Raw genomic sequence first — 24,338 nt, forward strand, 5'->3', positions numbered from 1 at the left:
TGCTGCCGCAAAATCCTGCAAGTGGATCCGAGGTTAAAGCATCAAGAGAAAGTGTTATTTGGGAGAAGATTCTAAGGCGTGTTTTCAAGGGTGGAGTTTGGAAACACTCATGTGGAAGCCAGAGTTCCACAGAGACAATTAAGCTCACAGTGCAATAAGCATCTGGGGAGATTTGACGAGAAATCCACAGTTGTATTGTGTACCATCTGCCACTTGGTTTCAGAGTGTGTTGTGTCTGACCAGAGTTAGTCAGTTAGTTTACGTGACCTATGTACCGAAAACATTATAGTACAAGATAAATTTTGTAACTTGTGCTATCTTTAAAAATGTGTGTACATGTGAAAATGTAGGTGCCGTGATTTAAAAAATGTTTGGTTAAAAGTTAACAGACAGTCTTGTGACTGTGTTCATCTGGGTATCTAAACAAAAATAGAAGTTGCAGTCTACTGAGTCAGGGTTCCATTCTGGGATCTGACTGTCCAGTGTTATCAGCTGGGATCGTAACACTTTGTGAGACTTGTGCATAAACTGGCTTTCCATATATTACAATGGAGGCTAAATTTCCAAAGTTCTTAAGCACTTTGGAAATGAACAACACTACAGATGCAAGCTCTTTATTTCTTCAAACTTTTTTTAGAAAAGACAATTAGCAGTATCGTGGCAGAATGGTGGTGGTGGGGGGCAAGCAAAGAGCACAAGTGAGAGTGCGAGCGTACGTTTTATAACATACTCAGATATTCAAATGATGTGAGAATGAGGAGTCAGAGGTTTTGGAAATCGGAAAACTGTTTGAAAACAGAGCTATGTTCTCTAGATTTTAGTGAACAGTTGTTGATTAAAGCACTTGCACCAAACTTCAGAATGAGAGATTTTAAAAAGGATCTATTTTATTGACCAAGCCTTAAATGGCAAATGCCAGAATAATTTCTCACCTACAAATAAAAGGGAAAAATACATAATTTCGAATAACAGCATTCACTAAACTCCAAGCACACGTACCTGTACCAGAGCACCATCCATTGTTCAAACAAATTTGAAATAAAATCTGATTTTCACTTCAATTGTATCTAGATTTCAAACCCATTTTCAGGTTATTGGCCAAAGTGCCTGCTGAGAATTAGGGTTCTCCCAAATCGAATCAAGATGTCTTTTTAGATTAAAAGTCTGTTTGAGAATGTAGCTCACATTAAAATGCACAGATCTTTTCAACGCGAAGCAATTAAGAGCTACAATTTCTTCTAACCACTTGAGATATTTATATTTTATATCGCAAGTTTTTTTTTAAGTTGGTCATGACTGTGATGTTAAGTACAGGAGAATTAATGGGTAAAGCCAAGTCTCCATTGAATGCTCTCACAGTAACCAACATCTATTTTACTGCTTCCAAAGGATGGCGCAGTTACTTGTTCAAAACAAATGCAAGGAAACACAATTTCCAGATTGTTTTGTGGGTGATGACATTACCTCCCTATTACAATATTTCCTGTTTCAAAAAGCAAGGGTCGAGTTTCCACTCTGAGTGGTCAGTAATCAAAGCATAAAATTGCACCGATTTCTCAACGTGTGGTTCAAAATTTCTACTGAAGTGCATTTGCTTCATCTCAAACGTAAAATCTCCCACGTACCACTACATTCAGGCAATATTTTAACTTGCAATTGTTTTTTTTCTTGTATTAAAAAATATCCCTTGATATATTTAAAAATGATGAGTTTTACTAATAAGCTGAAGACCGTCTATCACAAAAAGATCAGCATTTTTAGCCAACGTTTTGTCCATCACCTGTATCTTACCAGATTTTAAACAGCTGAAATGGCTTTAAAAACTGTACGTCAAGTTAATATTGCAGCTACAGCTTGTACCTACTCCTAACAGAAGATATGCTGTCATTTTGATTTGATTTGTTGTCACATGTTTTAGTATATAGTGAAAAGTATTGTTTTTTGCACGCTATACAGACAACACATACCGTTCATAGAGAAGGAAAGGAGAGAGTGCAGAATGTAGTGTTACAGTCATAGCTAGGGTGTAGAGAAAGATCAACTTAATGTGCGGTAGGTCCATTCAAAAGTCTGATGGCAGCAGGGAAGAAGCTGTTCTTGAGTCGGTTGGTACGTGACCTCAGACTTTTGTATCTTTTTCCCAACGGAAGAAGGTGGAAGAGAGTATGCCCGGGGTGCGTGGGGTCCTCAAATTATGCTGGCTGCTTTTCCAAGGCAATGGGAAGTGTAGACAGAGTCAATGGATGGTAGGCTCGTTTGTGTGATGGACTGGTCATGGTACATCATGCTCACCTGTTCTGCGCCATCCTCACACATCCACTTTAGCTCTTCTAAAACCACTCTGTGATGTCCATCATTCAATTGCACCTAAGTTGACCCCACTGTCTGGTGCTCTCCATTTTGCCCTCTCAAAAGAGATTTCTGTCGCTTTTCGGTTGTGATCAAATGGCCGAAATATTGACTTTTTTATTGGTGTGGCATTTTAGTGTTTTATTAATATTTAACATTTAAAAACATTTTTTAAAGTGCCATAGTGCCCAGACAACTTTTTAAAAAAATTTTTTACAGCCTCCTTGAAGGCTGCAATCAATAATTAAGTTATTTATTAGTCACAAGTAGGCTTACATTAACACTGCAATGAAGTTACTGTGAAATTCCTCTAGTCGCCACATCCCAGGACCTGTTCAGGTCAATGCACCTAACCAGCACATCTTTCAGACTGTGGGAAGAAACCGGAGCACCCGGGGGAAACCCACCCAGACATGGGGAGAACGTGTAAACTCCACAGTGACCGGGAATTGAACCCGGGTCCCTGGCACTGTGAGGCAGCAGTGCTCGCCACTGTGCCACCATGCCGCCTCCAGGTGAAATTAGCACAAACTTGCAATAGCACTCAACTTTATCAGGGGTGGGGATGGTGGGGGCAGATTTTTAGGATTAGCTTTCAGTGTAACGGATACCAGCCTGAACCGTAAAATAGTACGGCACAGAAGACCATTCGGCCCATTGAATCTGCATGAGAAACCTGGTTAGTTCCAAATCCCTGGATTTTCTCTTCTTCGGATATTTATCTGACTCCCTTTTGAAAGCTATGATTGAAATTTACATCCATGATCCTGCTCAGGCAGTGCATTTCAAATCCCAACCACTTGTTACATAAAGAGCTTTTTCCTCAAGTCACCTGGTTCTTCTGCCAATTATCTGAAGGCTGTACCCTCTGGTTATCCATCCTTAAAGTCAGAAACAGTTTGTGTTTATTTTCTCTATTTTCAACACCTCTACCAGATCCGACATTAGAGTTCTCTGTTCCAAGGAGGACACCCCAGCTTCTCCAGTCTATCCAGGTAACCGGTATTCCCTCTATGACACACCAACCTAGAGGTTCCCATACAAACCAAGTTCAAATTTCCTGCTTTGAGTTCCTGTGCATAAAAATGTACACACACACAAATTAATAGGCCACACAAAAACAAAACAAAAAAGTGGACCTTGCCAGTAACTACAATCTTTAATTCCTGGAATACATTTAGCAAATGCCTTATGTCGCATTGGCAAAGCGTTCATATATTTCCAAAAGCGTGCTGCCCAGGATTGGCCACAATGATCCAGCTTATAGTCCCTTAATCTTGTGTTGGATTGCCCAGTTTTGGGCGAATAACTACCACAAACCGGCAGAAACTATCTCCAAGTAACCACAAGAAAGACCATAAGAGGTTCATTGTGCAGTTTGAAGAAAGATCTACATGGTTCACAAGTTTCCTCCAATCAAATCACTTTCTGAACTGGAAAATCTTTCCTTTCCTCAGTAGTTTCGAATGTGGAATGTTCACAATTGCACCGTTTTACATTAAATTCTGACCAGCGCGCCTATGCTGATTAGAAAATAAGTTACACAAAGCTACATTTTTGAGTTTAACATGGAAAGTCTTATTTTCGCTCTCTCTCTCCTGCCCTCCATAATTGTGCGCATCAACAGTATCGGCCAAGATGGAGGGGACAGGATGGAATAACTATAAAGTCGCATGTCACTTACCAATTATGCTTCATCAAAATTCAGCTTTTACTTTCAACCAGATTTGGTGAACGCAGTCTATCAGTTACAGACTCAGTAATCAATTGTCGTTCAAATGATTAATGTGCACCCCCCCCCAATCTGCTCATTTAACTAACAGCTGACACGTTGATCCATGGATTTTTGAAGTTAATGCCGGTCGCGAGAGAAAACAAATGTCCGTGACTATTGGTTTTAATTTAACAAGTCGGCTGGAACTGCTGACCTTTACAGTTAATTAAGCCATGCTGATCACGACAGAGAAGCACAAAACTCGCCTTTGTTTCAGGGATGAAAATCTAATTGTTTCTCCAAACTGTTAACTGATGGACGCGTGACATTTCAAGGTGGTCGCCAAACTCGGTCCCAGTGAACTTTCCATGTTAAACTTCATTGCTTGTGCTGAGTTTGCTAATCAGCGGTAGAACCAGCGGTTAAGTTCCAATTTTTTTTTTTAAAAAGAGGCCACAAACATCATACGTTAATGATGAATCAAATCCAGGGTTTGTGATATCGAGCCTGCACATAGCAATTTCACTACAAGCGTAAAGACTTAAAGCTCCTGGCTGAAAACACAGTTTGTAACATTTCTGCCGCAGGTTCTGTCAATAGCTCAAGTGCAGAGAATGATTAAAACCAAACAAGTTTAGATATACATCTTAAGCCTTAATATATCAAATTGTGGAACACTAAAATTAGGTGATGTGATCAGTACTTACCACTGTACTGAAAGGACTAGGTTGATGAATGTCAGAGCTACAAGCTTACTGAAGCAGCGTTTGTGTAAATTATTTTATGCTTGTTCCACATCAAGGTGACTAACATCAACTGAACATTTAACTCGACCTCTTTACTCTTGCCACTCCAAATATAGCCTTTTACCCTCGTGGATTTCTGTTTTTATATTTTGCCATCAAAGTTTTAAAATTGCACAAAAGATTCTGCAATACTGTCCTAATATCTGCATTCAAGGGTTAAATAAAAACACCCAGTGGAAAGCAACTGTGGGCAAATGAAAGTTTTTCTTGCCCAAAAAGACCAAAACACTTCTCTTGCTCAAAAACACTTACAATACCTTCACGCTTAATCATGGCAACAACCCTGGAAGGAACAAACAAACATGAAACTAATTCATAAATGCTTACATGTATCTTTGGCAAGTCTGATTCTAAAAGGAACCGATGGTAGTCATGATGTGGAGATGCCGGCGTTGGACTGGGGTAAACACAGTAAGAGTTTTAACAACACCAGGTTAAAGTCCAACAGGTTTATTTGGGAGCAAATGCCATAGCAAATACCATTTGCTACCAAATAAACCTGTTGGACTTTAACCTGGTGTTGTTAAAACTCTTACTGTGTCTAAAAGGAACCCACATGATTCTCTGCATTCTCAGCACTATCTCCTTTCAGCTGTTCCTATGAGATGCAAGATGCACTTGACATCAATGCTACCCTTAGGTAGAGAGAAAATGAAATTCTCCCCATGTCAAACAATGATAGTCACCGCAAGCATCATTCCAAAATGGCACAGTTCCAACAGTGATGTTTCTGCATTTAAGTTACATTTTGGAAATTGTCTTTTGAGGCTAACTAATTTTGCTGAGGCACTGATTTTAAACTACTCCACCATTGGCAGCCATGCCTTCAGCTGCCTCGGCCCCAAGCTCTGGAATTCCATTCCTCAACCTTTCAATCTTTTTCTCTTCCCTGAAGATGCTCCTTTTGATGCTCCTTAAAACCTAATTCTTTAACTGCTTTTAGTCATCGGCCTTAATAACTCTTGTGGCTAGGTATCGAATTTTGTTTGATAATTCTCCTGTGCACTCCCTGGGAAGTTTTACTATGGGTAACAACCCATATATAAATGAAAGTTGGTGCTGAAATCACAATATTTAAAGATCATGGTCGAGCTATAGCACAATGGCTGGGAATAAAAGTTACATTGAAAAAAGCAGATACGTTGAATGAAATAAAGGAATGATCTCAGGCTGAAGCAGAAAATGAAAATATGTTACAAAATGGCATGTCACTTTTCAACTCAGAAACCGAGGTTACAATCAATAGGATCAACATACCTTACTGTGAAGGGGAGAAAAAGTACCACACTGGTTTAATGCAGAGTGATGTTCAGTGTTAACACAAACCTTTGGCATAGGTTAGAAAGGTTGTGGCATCTGACTAAATATGGAAAGGCATCTTGTACCACCATCCTTCACATTGACAACAAAAGCGAATGTAACAATTGACAAAAACAATTGGAAAATACGAACAGTAGGCCATTCAGTCCATCACGCCTTCTCTACCATTCATCTAGATCAGGGGTCTCCGAACTTTTCAGTGCGAGGGCCACATCGTATATTTTACACATTTTCGGGGGCCAAAGAAAAAAAATTAGTTTTATAAATGAACTGGCGGTGATTAAGCCCGTGAGATCGAATGAAATTCACTGTTGAAACAACAGGTTTCAGAACTCAAGACATATCCACATATTTTCCGCACAATGCTTGTTGATGGATAATGCAATGCAGAAACATGGACTTTGAGAATCCACCAACCTCACAAGCTTTTATGATTTGTCCAACGAAACCTTTCTTCACCCCAGACATGTTCTTTCCTCCATCAATTGTCACGCATCGCAGTTTATTCCACTCCAGGTTATATTCTAACACAGTTTTTTGCAATTCTTTGAAGATGTCTTCTCCAGTTACTGTGCTGTGCATGCTATGCACTGATGCTAATTCTTGTGTCACATTAAATTCACTGTCGATGCCACGGATGAATACTAGGAGTTGTGATGTGTCACACACATCAGTCGGTTCATCAAGTGCGAGAGAATATAACTGAAAATTTCTTGCTTTGTCTGCAATTTGATTAAATCCTCAATTCTACGAGCAACAGTATTTGGTGCAAAACTGATGATTTTGAACAGATTTGCTTTTTCTGGGCATAACTCTTCCACTGCTTCCATTATACACTCTTTGATGAGATCTCCATCAGTGAATGGCTTTCCTCTTTTAGCCAACACATAAGCTAGTTTGTAACTGGCCCTGGTTAAAGCTTCATTTTCAGTTATCTTCTGTGTAAAAAAAGCTTGTTGGGAAAGCAACATTGGTTCAATTTTTTCCGAACACTGTGTTCCTGTGAATTGGGAATAACTTGGTTCATGTTTGGTCTCATAGTGCCGACGTACATTGTACTCCTTCAAAACTGCAACAATTTCATTGCATATGACACACAAGGCTTTATCACCTGTTTGTACAAAGAAGTACTTTACACCCCATTCTTCATTAAACAGGCAGCACTCACTGTCCACTTTTCTTTTCTTTTTTCCTTCCATAACTGAATTGCCGCTATCATTGTCATTGTTCTCGCTCATTTCAGACAGATGGAGCTTACGGATTGGATAAAGCAGCTGTCGCTCAGTCAATGCAGCGCGGCAATTCGATAACAGATGTCTCAATTGCTGATTCGTTTAATGAACTGTCAGTCACAGGACGGCAGCTCTGATTGGACAATAGGCCGGTAAAGAGGGCAGGGATTCCCATGGGTCCATCAGACACCGCGCGGAGCGGCAGCAGCAAACGTCCGGCCTGTGGCTTCCGTCCCCGCATCCGGATCCTGAGTCAGCAGCGGGGTTCCAGACACGCGAGTGTTTTGGGCAGCGGGAATCCCGTCCCGCCCCACTGACTGTGGGCCAGATGTTCGCCCGCTGCGGGCCGGATGTGGCCCACAGGCCGTAGTTTAGAGACCTCTGATCTAGATCATGGCCGATCATCCCCCTCAATGCCACTTCCCTGTGCTATTCCCAAGAGGAAGGTCTTTCCCCACAACTTTCTGAACAATAAGAATCATTTTGCATTTACTGAACACCTTCACAATCTCAGGATGTCCATTTCACAACCAATGAAATGGCTTTGAAGTGATATCACTATTGCAATGCACAAAACATGGCTACCAACTTTTGGTTCTTTTTCTCCCCCTCACTCAGCAAGGTACCAGTTACTTGCAACCAAGGGCCAGAAACGAGTTTCACAAACGATTACAAAAAACATTTTCCATAAAAGAATATTTTTCAACCTGCCTCCATTAAATATTAATTTTCTCAAGTGGCCAAGGAATTGGTGGCAAAAGAACAGAATTTGTGGTGGGGGACAAACACAATGGTCTTATTCTTCCTAACATTTAAATGTATGGATCATTCAGGTCATACAAACAGGTTCGCAATGTAACAAAAGGTGGTGGTGAAGTAGAGGTGGGTATTGCCGACACACAAGAACTTGACAAAACTTCAGATGATGGCAGCATGTGGATGAAAAATAAACGGGAGGGCCAAGGATTGATGGTCGTGGGGGGACGCTGGAGTGTGAGATAGAAACAAAAGGCACTGCAGCAGATTCTCTGGCTGCTGTTGGATAAAGAGTGAGGACCGTGCATGGGAGCCCCACTCAGTTGAAAAGGGAAGAGACATTGTTGTTGGTTGGCATCACGCAAGGTTGAAAATGAGCTGGGAGGTTTTTGTTGATAAGGGGAAGGGTGATAGATTTGAGAGGGAGGGTGACGTACTTGAGAAACATCGACTAGTGAGGACCTTGGGAAAGGAGGTTGGTTGATCAATAGTTTAGCAGGAAATTAGTGTGCATGTTATGAGAGATAAAACGGACAAGATGAGCTTGCAGAGATGAAACGATTACATAATGGACTTGGAGGAGTGAAGCTGCAGAAAATGCATGTTAAGGGTCAAGGTAGACATGGTTTCTTGGGTAGGCAGGGGGGAGGGAAGGATGTGGCAACTGAACCAACGGTCTCATCTTAACTGTCCTCAAACTGGAATCCACAGAAAATTGCTAAGTTCCACAAACACAATAATATGTATTCGGCAGATAACAATAAAAGCTCAAATAGCATGATTTAAATACTCGATTCTATAAACATGCTACAAAGGTTTCAATATTCCACATTTTTTTTGAAGAATGCCAGATGAAAGCTGAAGTTATATAAACAAGAATTTACCATTGGGAAAAGATCCTAAGGCAGCAGAAGGTACACCAGCATAAATCCCATGGAAACCTCCAGCTTTGTAGAACCCCTGCGGACTCTGTAGTCTGGTTTTCATGGTGTCCAGTGGGAACAACGTCAGATCCACACACATCCCCGCCACGCCACCAGCCTAGAGCAACAAGCATTCAGTTATCTTGGCATCACCGCACAGAAAACTTCAAAAACTAATCATATGCAGCAAAAACCTTTATAATGTTGCTTGTGGTAAGGTAAAAAAAACCTGTTAAATTGTCCAAACTACCGCCTCAAAACTGGGCAAATGCTTGGATGGCTGAGGGATACTTTTGAAACCACTGAACTTTTGTGATTTTTCTACGCTATTTCAGAAGTCATCGATTTGCTGTGTTTGAAATTACAACATTGTTTTTACCACAAAAATCTAAATGCTGCTCAATGTCAAAACAGCTCAAGGAATGGTCTTAACAGAGCACTTAGCTGTAGATCCTCACTTTGATAAACAAGCATTGATTCCAGTACAATCATTAACTATTCAATGTGGACAACATATCAAAAACCGAGCACACATTATGATGATGTGTTACCAGCCCTTTTTCACTGTTTATGTCAGGACCCTAATGAAATCAATGCTTTACAGTCCTGAGTATCTGAAGTTTGGGAACTTTGTTCACTTCTCATAGAAAAGATCTAGAAGAAAAGATATAAGTAAATGTTGGATATTTCCATTGGTTTTTAAGCAGAGATGAAAAGATGGTTAAATGAGGCATGCATTGAAGTTGTTTCCCCAAAATTGAAGAGATTAAGGGATTTGTTAACTAGTCTTGGTAATTGATAAACACTTCTACGCATTGTTGAAAGGTCTTTGATCTCAGGTACTCAGTAAAGGTTGTCTGAGGTATTATATCTCACATTGAAAGGAAAGGGTGTAAACAGAAATAAAATGACAGATTAAAAACAGAAACTACTCGAGCAGTAGTTCCCAACTGGTGTGCTTCAAGGAGGGTGCAAGTGCCCCCCGCCCCCCCACAACAGGCCCTCCCGCGCACGCGCCCTTGCATCAAGCCACTCCAAAAGCTCCAATCATCACTGCTGGACCCCTTCAACCAGGTTCCAGCTCTACAAGAGTGATTCTTGAAGCGGATTAAATGTTTGCACTGGACAGCAAGAGAATTCAGTCCTCCGCCTTCCCTCACAGGAGCAGGGGTGGGCCATAGAGGCCAGAGACTGCTCGACTCTTCAATCAGGTTATGTATCTTAACTCCATCTACCATTAATTTAACCTCCAGAAAATCTCCCCTTGACCTCGTTTACTCCAATGGAAACAGTGCAAATAACTCCAGTCTTTCCTCTGACTATAGCTTTACCAGGGCTGGCACTGCTCTGGTAAATCTGGACGATACACCCTCTATGGCTTGAATGTTCTCTCTGTGGTGCGCCTGGAAAACTACATCTTGCCTTATCCATCATCTTGTCCAACATTAGCATTACTTTAATAATCTTGTACTCATGTCTCTATTATAAAAACAAAATGCTACAAACCCTTCTTTTTTAATTACTTAATCCCAGAGAATTACATGTTGACCAAAGAATCCGTGTTAATCCAAATCTTTCCACAAAGTTCCATCTCCCACCTTTTGTTCTTTCTTCACAACATTTATAGCTTCACACTTCTCGCCTTAAATGACAATTGCCACCTGGTTGTCTGTTGTTAAATTTGCCCAAGTCCTACTGAAGTCCACGACAGAATCACAGAATTGTTACAGCACAGGAGGCCATTCAGCCCATCTGCACGAGCTCTCTAAACAAACCACATGACTGGTCATTCCCCCGCCTTTTCCCCCTCCCCCAGCACAGTCCATTTTAATGTCAGAAGATTGAAAGAAAAACTCTGTGTGTGCAAGTCTAAATGATAGATAGCAAAAACATAGATTCAAGAGAGATTCCTTGGGTTCAATGTGAACAGCACCCATTCAACCAAATGCTTGATTTTCTATCCCTCAACCAATTTTCTACTTAGACCGTGACATCCCTTTCCATTATATAGGACCATAGGAATTAGGAGCAGATGGAGGCAAATTCAGCCCTTCGAGCCTGTTCTGCCAGTCAATCAGACAATGTCTGATCTCTCCCTGGTCTCCAATCCACCTCCCCACCTGTTCCCCACATCCCTTTATTATTAGAAATATATCTATCTCCTTCTTGAAGCCATTCAACGATTCAGACTCCACCGCGCTATGGGGCAGTGAGTTCCATAAATTCACCACCCTCTGCCAGAAGTAGTTCCTCCTCATCTCAGTGTTAAATCTACTGCCTCTCAACCTATACCTGCGACCTCTTTGTAGATTTCCCCAAAAGAGGAAATTGTTCAAACTAGTCTCCTGTGCAACACCTCAAAAATAGTGTTCAAAATTCTATATTTATACTTCGTATACTGCATTGGCCTTGTTTATTCAATTGGTTGAGTCTTCAAAAGCTGTATATATTTCTTAAACACAGTTTGATGTTAATAATCCACACTGGTTGTAACTGATTATTTCCAAAAGCTCACTAATCTTTGCTCAAATCACAAAGTCGAAGAGTTTGTCGACAATTGATGTGAAATTAACTGATTTATCATTACCAATTTATTCTTTTCTATATTCTTGGACAGAGGTGTTACATTGGCGAGCTTCCAGTACCCCCTCACATAATTTATAAATCAAAGTGCTGGATCTGCAAGATAGGAGTTTAAAATAAAGAAAGGGAGAGTATTACTCCCGGGGAAGGAAAGAAAGAAAAGTGGCTATAAACTTCTGGCTGTGTGGTACATCATGGAGCTACCAAGGGACAGTGTTGGTGTCCTCTCAGACACCTGGCTTCAGCAATATGTCCCCCAACTTGTCTCTTAAGGCAAGAGGAGATTGCCCCTCTACAAGCACCAAGGCTTTCTCATGGCATAAAGCATGAGGAGTCTGAAGCTGGGGATGGCCCCTCCAGCTTTTGCCTCCCAGGTTAATTGCACAACGTTCGCTAGGACAGAAGGCTCGCAGATGAGGAAGCTGCACCGAGGCGTGGGAGAGGTGAAGAGATGCTTGGCTCTCAGCTTGTATAAACAAAGGAAGCAGTTTTCAAAATTACAAGTTGTTACGATCCTACTTGATGTTATAACTGGACGGGAAGCTCCCAGAATGGAACCCTGACTATCATGGGGGGGGGGGGGGGGCGGGGGAGGATTTCAGAGTGAATTCCCAGATTGTCCCGGAGCGGGAATCAGAGCGACACCGAGACACGGAGCGATCCCGGGATGGCTGCTTTCCCTGAAGTGCGCGGACTCTCTGCCGAGGAGGTGCCGCCGTCTGATTCCCCTTTTCATTCTGGTTCCTGCTGAAAGAGCAGAGAATGGGCTCCAACTTTCCGGGACCTGTGTTTAATGCTCCCTCCACCCACATTGTCTGTATCTTTAAGACCTGGCTGGCTGTAGAGATTCGCATTCTAATTAGTATTCTGTAACTTGATTTCTGTGTCTGTGCACTGTTTGAGAGCACATTTCCACTCCATCTGACGAAGGAGCAGCGCTCCAAAAGCTTATGGTATTTGCTACCAAATAAACCTGTTGGACTTTAACCTGGTGTTGTGAGACTTCTTACTGTGTTCAAAATACCAGCCACAGGACTGCTAATTAGTTTTAACAAGAAAAAAACATTTATTACACATGAAAAAGTTAGATGATACAATACTCCTTTACTTCCCCTTTCAGCTTAAGAAATACATGTAGATAAACATGAAGATAAAGAAACGGATGTCATTGTACACATTGGTGCAAATGACGTAGATAGGAAGAGCAGGGGGATCCTACGAGAGCAATTCAGGGAGTTGGGAAATAGACTAAAAAGTAGGGCCTCCAGGGTGGCCATCTCTGGGCTGCTCCCAATGCCTTGTGCCAGCGAAGCTAAGAATAGGGAGTTAGTACAATTGAATGCTTGGCTAAAGGACTGGTCCAGGAGGGAGGGCTTCATTTTCCTAGATCAATGGGAAGTTTTCAGGAGAGGATGGCACCTGTACAAGAAGGACGGGTCACAACTAAGTTGGAAGGGCACAAATATCCTGGCTGGGAGTTTTGCGAGTGCAGTTCGGGGGGGTTTAAACTAGTATGGCAGGGGGGTGGGGATCAAAATATTAGGTCTACAAGTGTAGAGGCTGGGGACGAGCTTGGGGCTGGGACAAGGCTGGCAAAGAAGAAGAGCACTCTTGGGGAGGATGACCTCACTGGGCCTGGAGGTCTGGAGTGCTTATACTTCAATGCAAGGAGCGTAGCAGGTAAGACAGACGAACTTAGGCCTTAATGCTCACAAGGAATTTGGATGTGGTTGCGGTGACAGAGACTTGGTTGAAAGAGGGACAGGACTGGCAGCTGAATATTCCGGGGTACAAGTGTTTTAGGCGAGACAGAGGAGGGGCCAAAAGAGGTGGGGGAGTAGCAGTATTAGTTGGAGAGCATATTACAGCGGTGCAGAGGGAGGACAATTCAGAGGGGTCGTGTAACAAGTCACTCTGGGTGGAACTTAGAAATAGGAAGGGCGCAGTCACTATGTTGGGGGTATACTACAGGCCCCCCAACAGCCCAAGGGAAGTGGAAGAACGGATATGTCAGGAGATACTGGATAGGTGCAGGAAAAATAGGGTTGTAGTGGGAGACTTCAATTTCCCTGGTATAGACTGGAAATCGCTGAGAGCTGGGACTTTGAATGGTGAGGAATTTGTAAAATGCGTACAGGAGGGTTCTTTGGAACAATATGTAGATAGCCCGACTAGAAAGGGGGCTATACTGGACCTAGTACTGGGGAATGAGCCCGGTCAGGTCTTCAAAGTTTCGGTAGGGGAACATGTGGCAAATAGTGACCACAATTCTGTTAGCTTTAGGATAGTGATGGAAAAGGATGAGTGGTGTCCCAAGGGTAAGGTGTTGGATTGGGGGAAGGCTAACTTTAGTGGGATTAGGCAGAAATTGGCAGCTCTTGATTGGGAGAGGCTCTTTGAGGGTAAATCCACATCTGGCATGTGGGAGTCTTTTAAGGAACAGTTGTTAGGGCTACAGGACAGGCATGTGCCTGTAAAAAAGGATAGGAAGGGTAGGATTCGAGAACCGTGGATAACCAGGGAAATTGAGGGATTGGTCAAAAAGAAAAGAGAGGCGTATGTTAGGTCCAGGCAGCTAAAAACAGAGGGAGCTCTGGAGGAGTACGAAGAAAGTAGGAAAGAACTCAAACGGGAATTAGAAGGGCAAAAAGGGGTCACGAAATGTCCTTGGCAGACAGGGTTAAGGAGAATCCCAAGGCATTTTATTCATACGTTAGGAACAAAAGGGTTGTCAGGGAAAAAATCGGACCTCTCAAGGACAAAAGTGGGGAATTATGCTTGGAGCCCAAAGTAGGGGAAATCCTAAATGAATACTTTGCGTCGGTATTCACAAAGGAGAGGGATGTGTTGACTGGGAGTGTCTCGGAGGGGAGTGTTGAACCGTTGGAGAAAATCTCCACTACAAGGGAGGAAGTGTTAGGTTTGTTAGAGAATATAAAGACTGACAAATCCCCAGGGCCTGATGGAATCTATCCAAGGCTGCTCATGGAGACGAGAGATGAAATCGCTGGGCCTCTGACGCAAATCTTTGTCTCGTCACTGGACGCAGGTGAGGTCCCAGAGGATTGGAGGATAACTAATGTGGTCCCGTTATTTAAGAAGGGCAGGAAGGATAACCCGGGAAATTATAGGCCGGTGAGCTTGACGTCCGTGGTGGGGAAGTTGTTGGAGAAGATTCTTAGAGATAGGATGTATGCGCATTTAGAAAGGAATAAACTCATTAACGATAGTCAGCATGGTTTTGTGAGCGGGAGGTCATGCCTCACTAACCTGGAGGAGTTTTTTGAAGAAGTGACTAGAATGGTTGACGAGGGAAGGGCCGTGGATGTCGTCTATATGGACTTTAGTAAAGCGTTTGACAAAGTCCCTCATGGTAGGCTGGTGAAAAAGATTGGATCTCATGGGATAAAGGGGGAGGTGGCTAGATGGGTGGAGAACTGGCTTGGTCACAGAAGACAGAGGGTGGTAGTGGAAGGGTCTTTTTCCGGCTGGAGGCCTGTGACTAGTGGTGTTCCGCAGGGCTCTGTATTGGGACCTCTGCTGTTCGTGATTTATATAAATGATCTGGAAGAAGGTGTAACTGGGGTGATCAGTAAGTTTGCGGACGACACAAAATTGGCAGGACTTGCAGATAGTAAGGAGCATTGTCAGAGGCTACAGAAGGATATAGATAGGCTGGAAATTTGGGCAAAGAAATGGCAGATGGAGTTCAATCCTGATAAATGCGAAGTGATGCATTTTGGTAGAAATAATGTAGGGAGGAACTATACGATAAATGGCAGAACCATAAAGGGTGTAGATACGCAGAGGGACCTGGGTGTGCAAGTCCACAGATCTTTGAAGGTGACGTCACAGGTGGAGGTGGTGGTGAAGAAGGCATATGGCATGCTTGCCTTTATAGGACAGGGCATAGAGTATAAAAGTTGGGGTCTGATGTTGCAGATGTATAGAATGTTGGTTCGGCCGCATTTGGAATACTGCGTCCAGTTCTGGTCGCCACACTACCAGAAGGATGTGGAGGCTTTGGAGAGAGTACAGAGGAGGTTTACCAGTATGTTGCCTGGTATGGAGGGGCTTAGTTTTGAGGAGAGATTGGGTAAACTGGGGTTGTTCTCCCTGGAAAGACGGAGGATGAGGGGAGACTTAATAGAGGTGTATAAAATTATGAAAGGCATAGATAGGGTGAACGGTGGGAAGCTTATCCCCAGGTCGGTGGTGACGTTCACGAGGGGTCATAGGTTCAAGTTGAAGGGGGGGGGGGGGGGGGGGGGGAGGGGGGGGGGGAGGTTTAACACAGATATCAGAAGGACATATTTTATAGAGGGTGGTGGGGGCCTGGAATGCGCTGCCAGGCAAGGTGGTGGAGGCGGACACACTGGGAACGTTTAAGACTTATCTAGATAGCCATATGAACGGAGTGGGAATGGAGGGATACAAAAGAATGGTCTAGTTTGGACCAGGGAGCGGCGCAGGCTTGGAGGGCCGAAGGGCCTGTTCCTGTGCTGTATTGTTCTTTGTAGATTCAAATACATATGGAATGACACAAAATACAAAAACATCTTAAGCTACAATGGTCTCATTAACACAACAAATCCCCTTTAAGCACACAAGATGATTGTGGTCAAATACACTCACTCTGCTCTGAACCCAAGTTTGTGTCTGTGGATTTCTCCTCAGAATTGTCTTCTGGGGAAGGTGGGACCTGTACAAGAAGTATGGGTTGCACCTGAACTGGAGGGGCACCAATATCCTGGGCGAGATGTTTGCTAGTGCTGTTCCGGAAGGTTTAAACTAGTGCGGCAGGGGGTTGGGAACGGGACCAGTTGGCCAATAATTATAGGGACTGGGGAAAAAAGTGAGACTGAGATAAACATAGCGCAGAATAAAAGCAGGCAGAGGGAAGTCACAGAGCTCGGTGGGACTGGAGGTCTGGAGTGCATTTGCTTCAATGCAAGAAGTATAACAGGTAAGACAGATGAGCTGAGAGCCTGGATTACTGCATGAAATTATGAAGCTATTGCAATTACGAAGACATGGTTAAAGAAGGGACAGGACTGGCAGCTTAAATTCTGGGATATTGTTGCTTTAGACAGGACAGAAGGGGAAACAAAAAAGGGTGGGGGAGTGGCATTGCTGATTAGGGAGCACATCACAGCTGTGTTGAGGGAGGTCTCGTTGGAGGGATCTTGTAGTGAGGCATTATGGGTGGAGCTCAGGAATAGGAAGGGTGAAATCACAATGTTGGGAGTGTACCATAGACCTCCCAACAGCCCACAAGAGACAGAGGAGCAGTTGTGTAGTCAGATATTGAAAAGGTGTGAAAAAAAGCAGGGTAGTTGTGGTGGGTCACCCACTTGAACTTCCCCCATGTTGACTGGGACTCCCGTACAGCCAGGGGCTCAGATGGACAGTAATTTGTTAGATGTGTCAAGGAGAGCTTTTTGATGCAGTACGTTGACAATCCCACCAGGGAGGGAGCCATACTAGACTTGGGGAATGAGCTGGGCCAGGTGATCGATTTTTCAGTGGGGGAGCATTTTGGGCTGAGCGATCATAATTCCATAAGATTTCGTATAGTCATGGATAAGGACAAGAGTAGCCCTCGGGTGAGGGTTCTTAATTGGGCGAGGGCCAATTATATCCAAATTAGAGGGAAACTGGGGAACCTGGATTAGGAGCAGCTATTTGAGGCTGGCGTGTGGGAGGATTGAAGTGCAGGACAAATGAATCCCGCAAAAATGAAGGATAGAAATGGCAGGATTCGGGAACCATGGATGAAAAGGGAAATTGTAGGCTTAGTCAAAAGGAAAAAGGAAGTATACGATCGGTCTAGGCATTTAAAAACTGACAAAGTCCTTGAGGAGTATAGTGAAAGTAGGAAAGAACTTAAACGTGGAATTAAGAGGGCTAAAAGGGGCCATGAAATGTCTTTAGCAAACAGGAGAACCCCAAGGCTTTTTATGCATATATTAGGGGCAAGAGGGTAGCAAGAGAGAGTAGGCCCACTCAAGGACAATGGAGGGAAGTTATGCGTGGAGCCACAGGAAGTGAGTGAGATCCTTAATGAGTACTTTCTATCAGTATTCACCACAGAGAAGGACATGATGGATGTTGAGGTCAGGGATAGGTGTGTGAACACTCTAGGATATCAATATGTCGAATGAGTAAGTGTTGAGTATCCTAAATTGTATTAAGGAAGACAAGTCCCCGGGGACAGATGGGATCCATCCCAGGTTACTGCAGGGAGACAAGGGAAGAAATAGCTGGGGCTTTAACAGATATCTTCACATCCACAGGTGAGGTTCCAGAGGACTGGAGAAAAGCCAATGTTGATCCCTTGTTTAAGAAAGGAAGCAAGGATAATCCAGGAAATTAATGACCGGTGAGCCTGATGTCAGTGGTGGGGAAGCTTTAGGAGAAGATACTGAGGGACAAGATAGATGCACATTTGAAAGAAAATGGACTAGTTAGTGACAGGCAGCATGGTTTTGTATAGGGAAGGTCATGTCTCACCAATTTGATTGAGTTTTTTCAGAGAAGGACTGTGGATGTAGTTTGACAAGGTCCCTCATGGCAGATTGATACAAAAACTAAAATCACATAGGATTCGGGGTGGGCTGGGTAGATGGATACAGAATTGGCTTGGTTACAGAAGACAGTAGCGGTGGAAGGAAGCTTTTCAGAATGGAGATCTGTAGCTAGTGGTGTTCTGCAGGGATCAGTGCTGGGACCTCTGTTGTTTGTCATATCTATAAATCATTTGTAGGAAAATGTGGGGATCTGATTAGTAAGTTTGCAGATGACACGAAGATTGGTGAATTTGCTGATAATGTTGCGGATTATCAGAAGGTACAACAGGATATAGATCGATTGGAGACTTGGGCACAGAAATGGCAGATGGAATTTAATCTGAACAAATGTGAGGTGATGCATTTGAAGATCAAATTTAGGTGTGAATTATACTGTCAATGGTAGAACCTTAAGGAACATTAATATACAGAGGAATCTGGGTATGCAGGCCCACAGTTCCCTAAAAGTGGCAACATAGGTGGCCAAGGCGGTTAAGAAAGCATATGGCATGCTTGTCTTCATCAGCCGGGGCATTGAGTACAGGAGTTGGGAAATCATGTTGCAGCTATGTAAAACCTTGGTTAGGCTGCATTTGGAGTATTGTGTGCAGTTCTGGTCACCACACCACCAGAGGACTTGGAAGCTTTGGAGAGAGTGCAAAGAAGGTTCACCAGGATATTGCCTGGTCTCGAAAGTGTTGGCTATGAGGAGAGGCTGAATAAACTAGGATTGTTTTCACTGGAAGGACGGAGGCTGAGGGGAGACCTGATAGAGGTCAACAAAATTATGAGACATAGACAGGGTGGATAGTCAGAAGCTTTTTCCCAGGGTGGAAGTGTCAATTACAAGGGGGCACAGGTTCAAGGTGAGAGGGGGAAAGTTTAATGATGATGTGCAGGGGAAGTTTTTCATGCAGGGATTGGTGGGTGCCTGGAACTGCCAGAGGAGGTGGTGGAAGCAGGCACATTAGCAACATTTATGAGGCATCTGGATGGGTACATGAATAGGGACAGAATAGAGGGATACAGACTAATTAAGGGCAGAAGGATTCTTTGTGGTTTAGTTAGGGCATCATAATCGGCACAGGCTTGGAGGGCTGAAGTGCCTGTTCCTGTGCTGTACTTTTCTTTGTTCTAATTTCCCCCAGATGACTGTCATGAGTTTCCAAACTCCACTCCCAAAAACACACTTTAAAATCTTCTCTCATTAATCTGCTTTCCCTTAGTGGTTTGCATTATGAAATCCAGTCCAGGTTTTTCAAATTACACTTATAAACAAAGCTTCCACTCCACTTTTAACAGTAAATCCAGTTGAAGACTTTACACCAACCCCTTTAGGATTTCTTTGTCTTGACTGGTCTGCAAAATGTTCACAACTGCTTTAACTCGTTTCCCAGACTCTGATCAAATGGTTTCATTTACCTCTGAAATCTGCTGTCCCACTTGAAATCTGGTTACTGCAATTGTCTCTAACTCAAAAAAGATTAATTCTTCCTTGAATTCTTCTGATAAATACCTTGGTCACTGTACTCTTCACTCCAGTCATCTTAGACATTCTTTCTGTCCCAATTCCCTGGTTATCTGAACTGTAACTTGCTCCTTTGGAAGCCTGCATCTTTGCAACTTCCTTGTCCCATCCAGCTTCTCTTGCCAGATTGAGAGATGTTCACTCCCCAGTGTCCTGTCTCCAAATTCAGCTAAAACTAAACATTAAAAGATGTTTTTTTTATCCTTACAAGAGTGCCCGGTTGCTAAACAAGCCCGCTAGTTCTATATATTCTTCACACCATTACACTCAAGGCACAATAGATTCACAGTTGGAATTGAAACCAATCCCGCTACATACAAACATTTTTGTACAGCATTAATTTACTATAGGTTTGACCCTTTAAGCATAGAAACATTAAATTAAACCCACTTAAAACTATACCTTATTCCTAATGTTTACGAATATTCATATAAATCCCCTAAAGTTAAAGTTTATTTATTAGTCACAAGTAAGGCTTACATTAACACTGCAATGAAATTACTGTGAAATTCCCCTAGTCGCCACACTCCGGTGCCTGTTCGGGTCAATGGACTTAACCAGCACGTCTTTCAGATCATGGGAGGAAACCAGAGCAACCCGGAAGAAACCCACACAGACACGGGGAGAACATGCAAACGCCACACAGACAGTGACCCAAGTCGGGAATCAAATCCAGATCCCTGGCGCTGCGAGGTGGCAGTGCTAACCACTACACCACAGGCACTGCCTTTGTCTTCCTAATAAAGTGCATTGGCTGTGAGATAAACCATATTGGAGCCCCACAGGGTGGGAAGTGGATCACATTGTTTAGCATTAGTTACCATAGAAACATTTTTTAAAAAATTACAGTACAGAAAGCAACCAGTCAAAAGTGCCAGCCGAATTCCACTTTCCAATGTTTAGTCTATAGCTCTATGAATAACAGCATATCCAAGTGTTATTTTAAACATGTCGTGGCATTTTGCACCCTTTCAGGAAGGGAGTTCCAGACACGCACCCCCACCCACCATTCTTCTGGGTGAAATAACTTTGCTTCTTTAATTCCTCTTTTTTTTTAAACTTAACAAATATTGCTGACATTGCTTTAATTTGTTCAACAACTGCTTTTTAAGACCTCAACCTTTTCTTTTATAGTTCAATTTAAAGTGTTGAACCCCATCTTGCCGAAATTGGCTCATCAGCCTCTTATGGGGAAATAAAATAGAAATATCCCCCCAGTCCTCTGTTCCCCAACCAAGTGAAAAGGCTGGACAAACATGACTTAAATGGAGTCATCATCCACGCTGAACAGCTAAAGCTTAGGAGCTGACAGAGCTGCTTAAAGGAAAATCTAAATTTTCAGGCCAAGGGTTCCAATAAGCTGCTCTGTCAGATCAATGTCACTCATTGCTGGACCTCTGCTGTAGAATTTGGGAAGTCAGGAATGGAGTTTGGGGAGGGGATGAGGCGAGTGTGGAAGAAGGGTTTCTATGAGTGGGGGCAGTTGTTGGAGGTGGGGGATTGATAAAGAGCTTGGTGCCAGGGATGGGTGGGGAGGGACTAATATTTTTCACCTAAAAAGTATCGTTTTATTGGTTTTTGGGAATTCAAATGATTAATACGAATGAAATTTCAAATGAAAACAATATAATGATAGATTTAGGAATTATATAGCCAACACATTGTCGAGAGCTCCAGCACCTCAAAATCTGGCACTACACACCTGAGATTGTATTTTAATTTTGACACTTTATTAAAAACATAATTTACAGCAATAGTTCCTTCACTGAAGCAGATGAAATGACTGAAAAATCACGTGCAAATCTCTTTCCAGGCCCCTATTAGACACAAACCTTTCTCGATTGGTGTAAAAGAAACTCACCACATGGAAATTTTAGGCCCTTGTGTCTTTTGATAGTATCTTTGTCTTATTGACAGAGGGAAGATGGTGGTGTAGTGGTAATGTCACTGGACTAGCAATCCAGAGGCCCAGGCTAATCCTCAGGGGGCACAGGTTCAAATCCCACCATGGCAACTGGTGGAATTTAAGGTCAATTAATAAAGTTGGGAATTGACAGCTAGTCTCAGTATTGGTGACCATAAGCCATCAACAATTGTCATAAAAATCTATCTGGTTCAGTAACAACCTTTAGGGAAAGAAATCTGTCCCCCCCTTTCTTGGTTTGGCTTACATGTGATCCCAAACCCATAGCAAGGTGTTGACTCCCAACTCTGAAATGGCCTAGCAATTCACTTAGTTCAAGGTCACTTCAGGATGGGCAACAATGCTGCCATAAAGAATAAGTTAAATTGTCCCTTTCACTCCACTGCAGAATCAAAGACCATCAGCCAACCTGATCTGATCTACTTCACTTAATTAAGCAATTAACTACATGTTAGGGATTTCAAATTAAAACCGAGTTCATGTTTGCAAAGCATGGCACTTTTCATAACCTGTGGACTTTCCAGTCATTAAGTACTTTTGAAACTGTAGGTACTGTTGTAAATGTAGAAAACTCTTAATTTCATTAAATATTTAATTAACATTTAAATAGTATCATTAGCCAGGTTAACAGGGCTTTACTTGTCAATGGCCCAAGGACAATTAAAGCAAACTTAAATCACAGGAATGATGGATAGCATACATACAGAGCTGCACTTCAACAGTTCATTCATTGGTTGCCAAATGAAGATTTTACTGTTAAAAATTCCTGCTTATTTCTTAATGGTTAATAACGAATTCACCTGAAATTAGTTGAAAACCTCCGAACAAGAGACATTAAAACGCTCCTTATTATTAATTCTATTTCATGTTCACTTTGCACCTGTGCTGAATGTGAAATTAAACTCTCTCCCTTCCTGCAGATGGGTGTAAACTGCCGAGATGATCCGGATTGGGAAGCACTCACCACAAGAGAGGCCATGAACTCGGTGCGATCCATCGCCGCGGACTCACTCCCTTCACAAACCCAACCCCAAACCCAGCTCAGAGACAGAGGCTCCACCTGGGCGGCGCCATCTTCCTCCCGGGGTCAGCTCGCCACAACTACTTCCGGTTACGGCACATCCTGGACACTGTCAGCAGCAGCACCCTGATTGGCGGCAGCAGCACCCCGACTCTCGGCAGCAGCACCCCGACTCTCGGCAGCAGCACCCCGACTCTCGGCAGCAGCACCCCGACTCTCGGCAGCACCCTGACTGTCAGCAGCACCCTCCTGACTGTCAGCTGCAGCACCCTGACTGTCAGCAGCAGCACCCTGACTCTCGGCAGCACCCTGACTGTCAGCAGCAGCACCCTGACTGTCAGCAGCAGCAGCACCCTGACTGTCAGCAGCAGCACCCCGACTCTCGGCAGCAGCACCCCGACTCTCGGCAGCACCCTGACTGTCAGCAGCACCCTCCTGACTGTCAGCTGCAGCACCCTGACTGTCAGCAGCAGCACCCTGACTCTCGGCAGCACCCTGACTGTCAGCAGCAGCACCCTGACTGTCAGCAGCAGCAGCACCCTGACTGTCAGCAGCAGCAGCAGCACCCTTACTGTCAGCAGCACCCTGACTGTCAGCAGCAGCACCCTGACTGTCAGCAGCAGCACCCTGACTGTCAGCAGCAGCAGCACCCTGACTGTCAGCAGCAGCAGCACCCTGACTGTCAGCAGCAGCAGCACCCTGACTGTCAGCAGCAGCACCCTGACTGTCAGCAGCAGCACCGTGACTGTCGTCAGCAGCACCCTGACTGTCGTCAGCAGCACCGTGACTGTCGTCAGCAGCACCGTGACTGTCGTCAGCAGCACCCTGACTGTCAGCAGCACCCTGACTGTCAGCAGCAGCAGCAGCACCCTGACTGTCAGCAGCAGCAGCACCCTGACTGTCAGCAGCAGCAGCACCCTGACTGTCAGCAGCAGCACCCTGACTGTCAGCAGCAGCACCCTGACTGTCGTCAGCAGCACCCTGACTGTCAGCAGCAGCACCCTGACTGTCAGCAGCACCCTGACTGTCAGCAGCACCCTGACTGTCAGCGGCAGCAGCACCCTGACTGTCAGCAGCAGCACCCTGACTGTCAGCAGTAGCACCCCGACTCTCGGCAGCACCCTGACTGTCAGCAGCACCCTGACTGTCAGCAGTAGCACCCCGACTCTCGGCAGCACCCTGACTGTCAGCAGCAGCACCCTGACTGTCAGCAGTAGCACCCCGACTCTCGGCAGCACCCTGACTGTCGTCAGCAGCACCCTGACTGTCAGCAGCACCCTGACTGTCAGCAGCAGCAGCAGCACCCTGACTGTCAGCAGCAGCAGCACCCTGACTGTCAGCAGCAGCACCCTGACTGTCAGCAGCAGCAGCACCCTGACTGTCAGCAGCAGCAGCACCCTGACTGTCAGCAGCAGCACCCTGACTGTCAGCAGCAGCACCCTGACTGTCAGCAGCAGCAGCACCCTGACTGTCGTCAGCAGCACCCTGACTGTCGTCAGCAGCACCCTGACTGTCGTCAGCAGCACCCTGACTGTCAGCAGCAGCACCCTGACTGTCAGCAGCAGCACCCTGACTGTCAGCAGCAGCACCCTGACTGTCAGCAGCACCCTGAC

General features: G+C 44.1%; 1 protein-coding gene across 1 annotated transcript in view; it reads right to left on the reverse strand.

The window, feature by feature from the left end:
- Positions 1-22,798, reverse strand: part of slc25a26 (solute carrier family 25 member 26) — a 237,683-nt gene extending 214,885 nt beyond the window's left edge. Inside the window, exons 1-2 of the mRNA XM_078209491.1 lie at positions 22,669-22,798; positions 9,062-9,218 (exon numbers count right to left, since the gene is read on the reverse strand). Of these exons, the coding sequence (XP_078065617.1) occupies positions 9,062-9,218; positions 22,669-22,701 (190 nt within the window). The 5' untranslated portion in view covers positions 22,702-22,798. The remainder of the gene's footprint in view (positions 1-9,061; positions 9,219-22,668) is intronic.
- Between the last annotated feature and the right edge of the window lie 1,540 nt (positions 22,799-24,338).

Source organism: Mustelus asterias, chromosome 3, assembly GCF_964213995.1.
Source record: "Mustelus asterias chromosome 3, sMusAst1.hap1.1, whole genome shotgun sequence".
NCBI classification, from domain to species: Eukaryota; Metazoa; Chordata; class Chondrichthyes; order Carcharhiniformes; family Triakidae; genus Mustelus; species Mustelus asterias.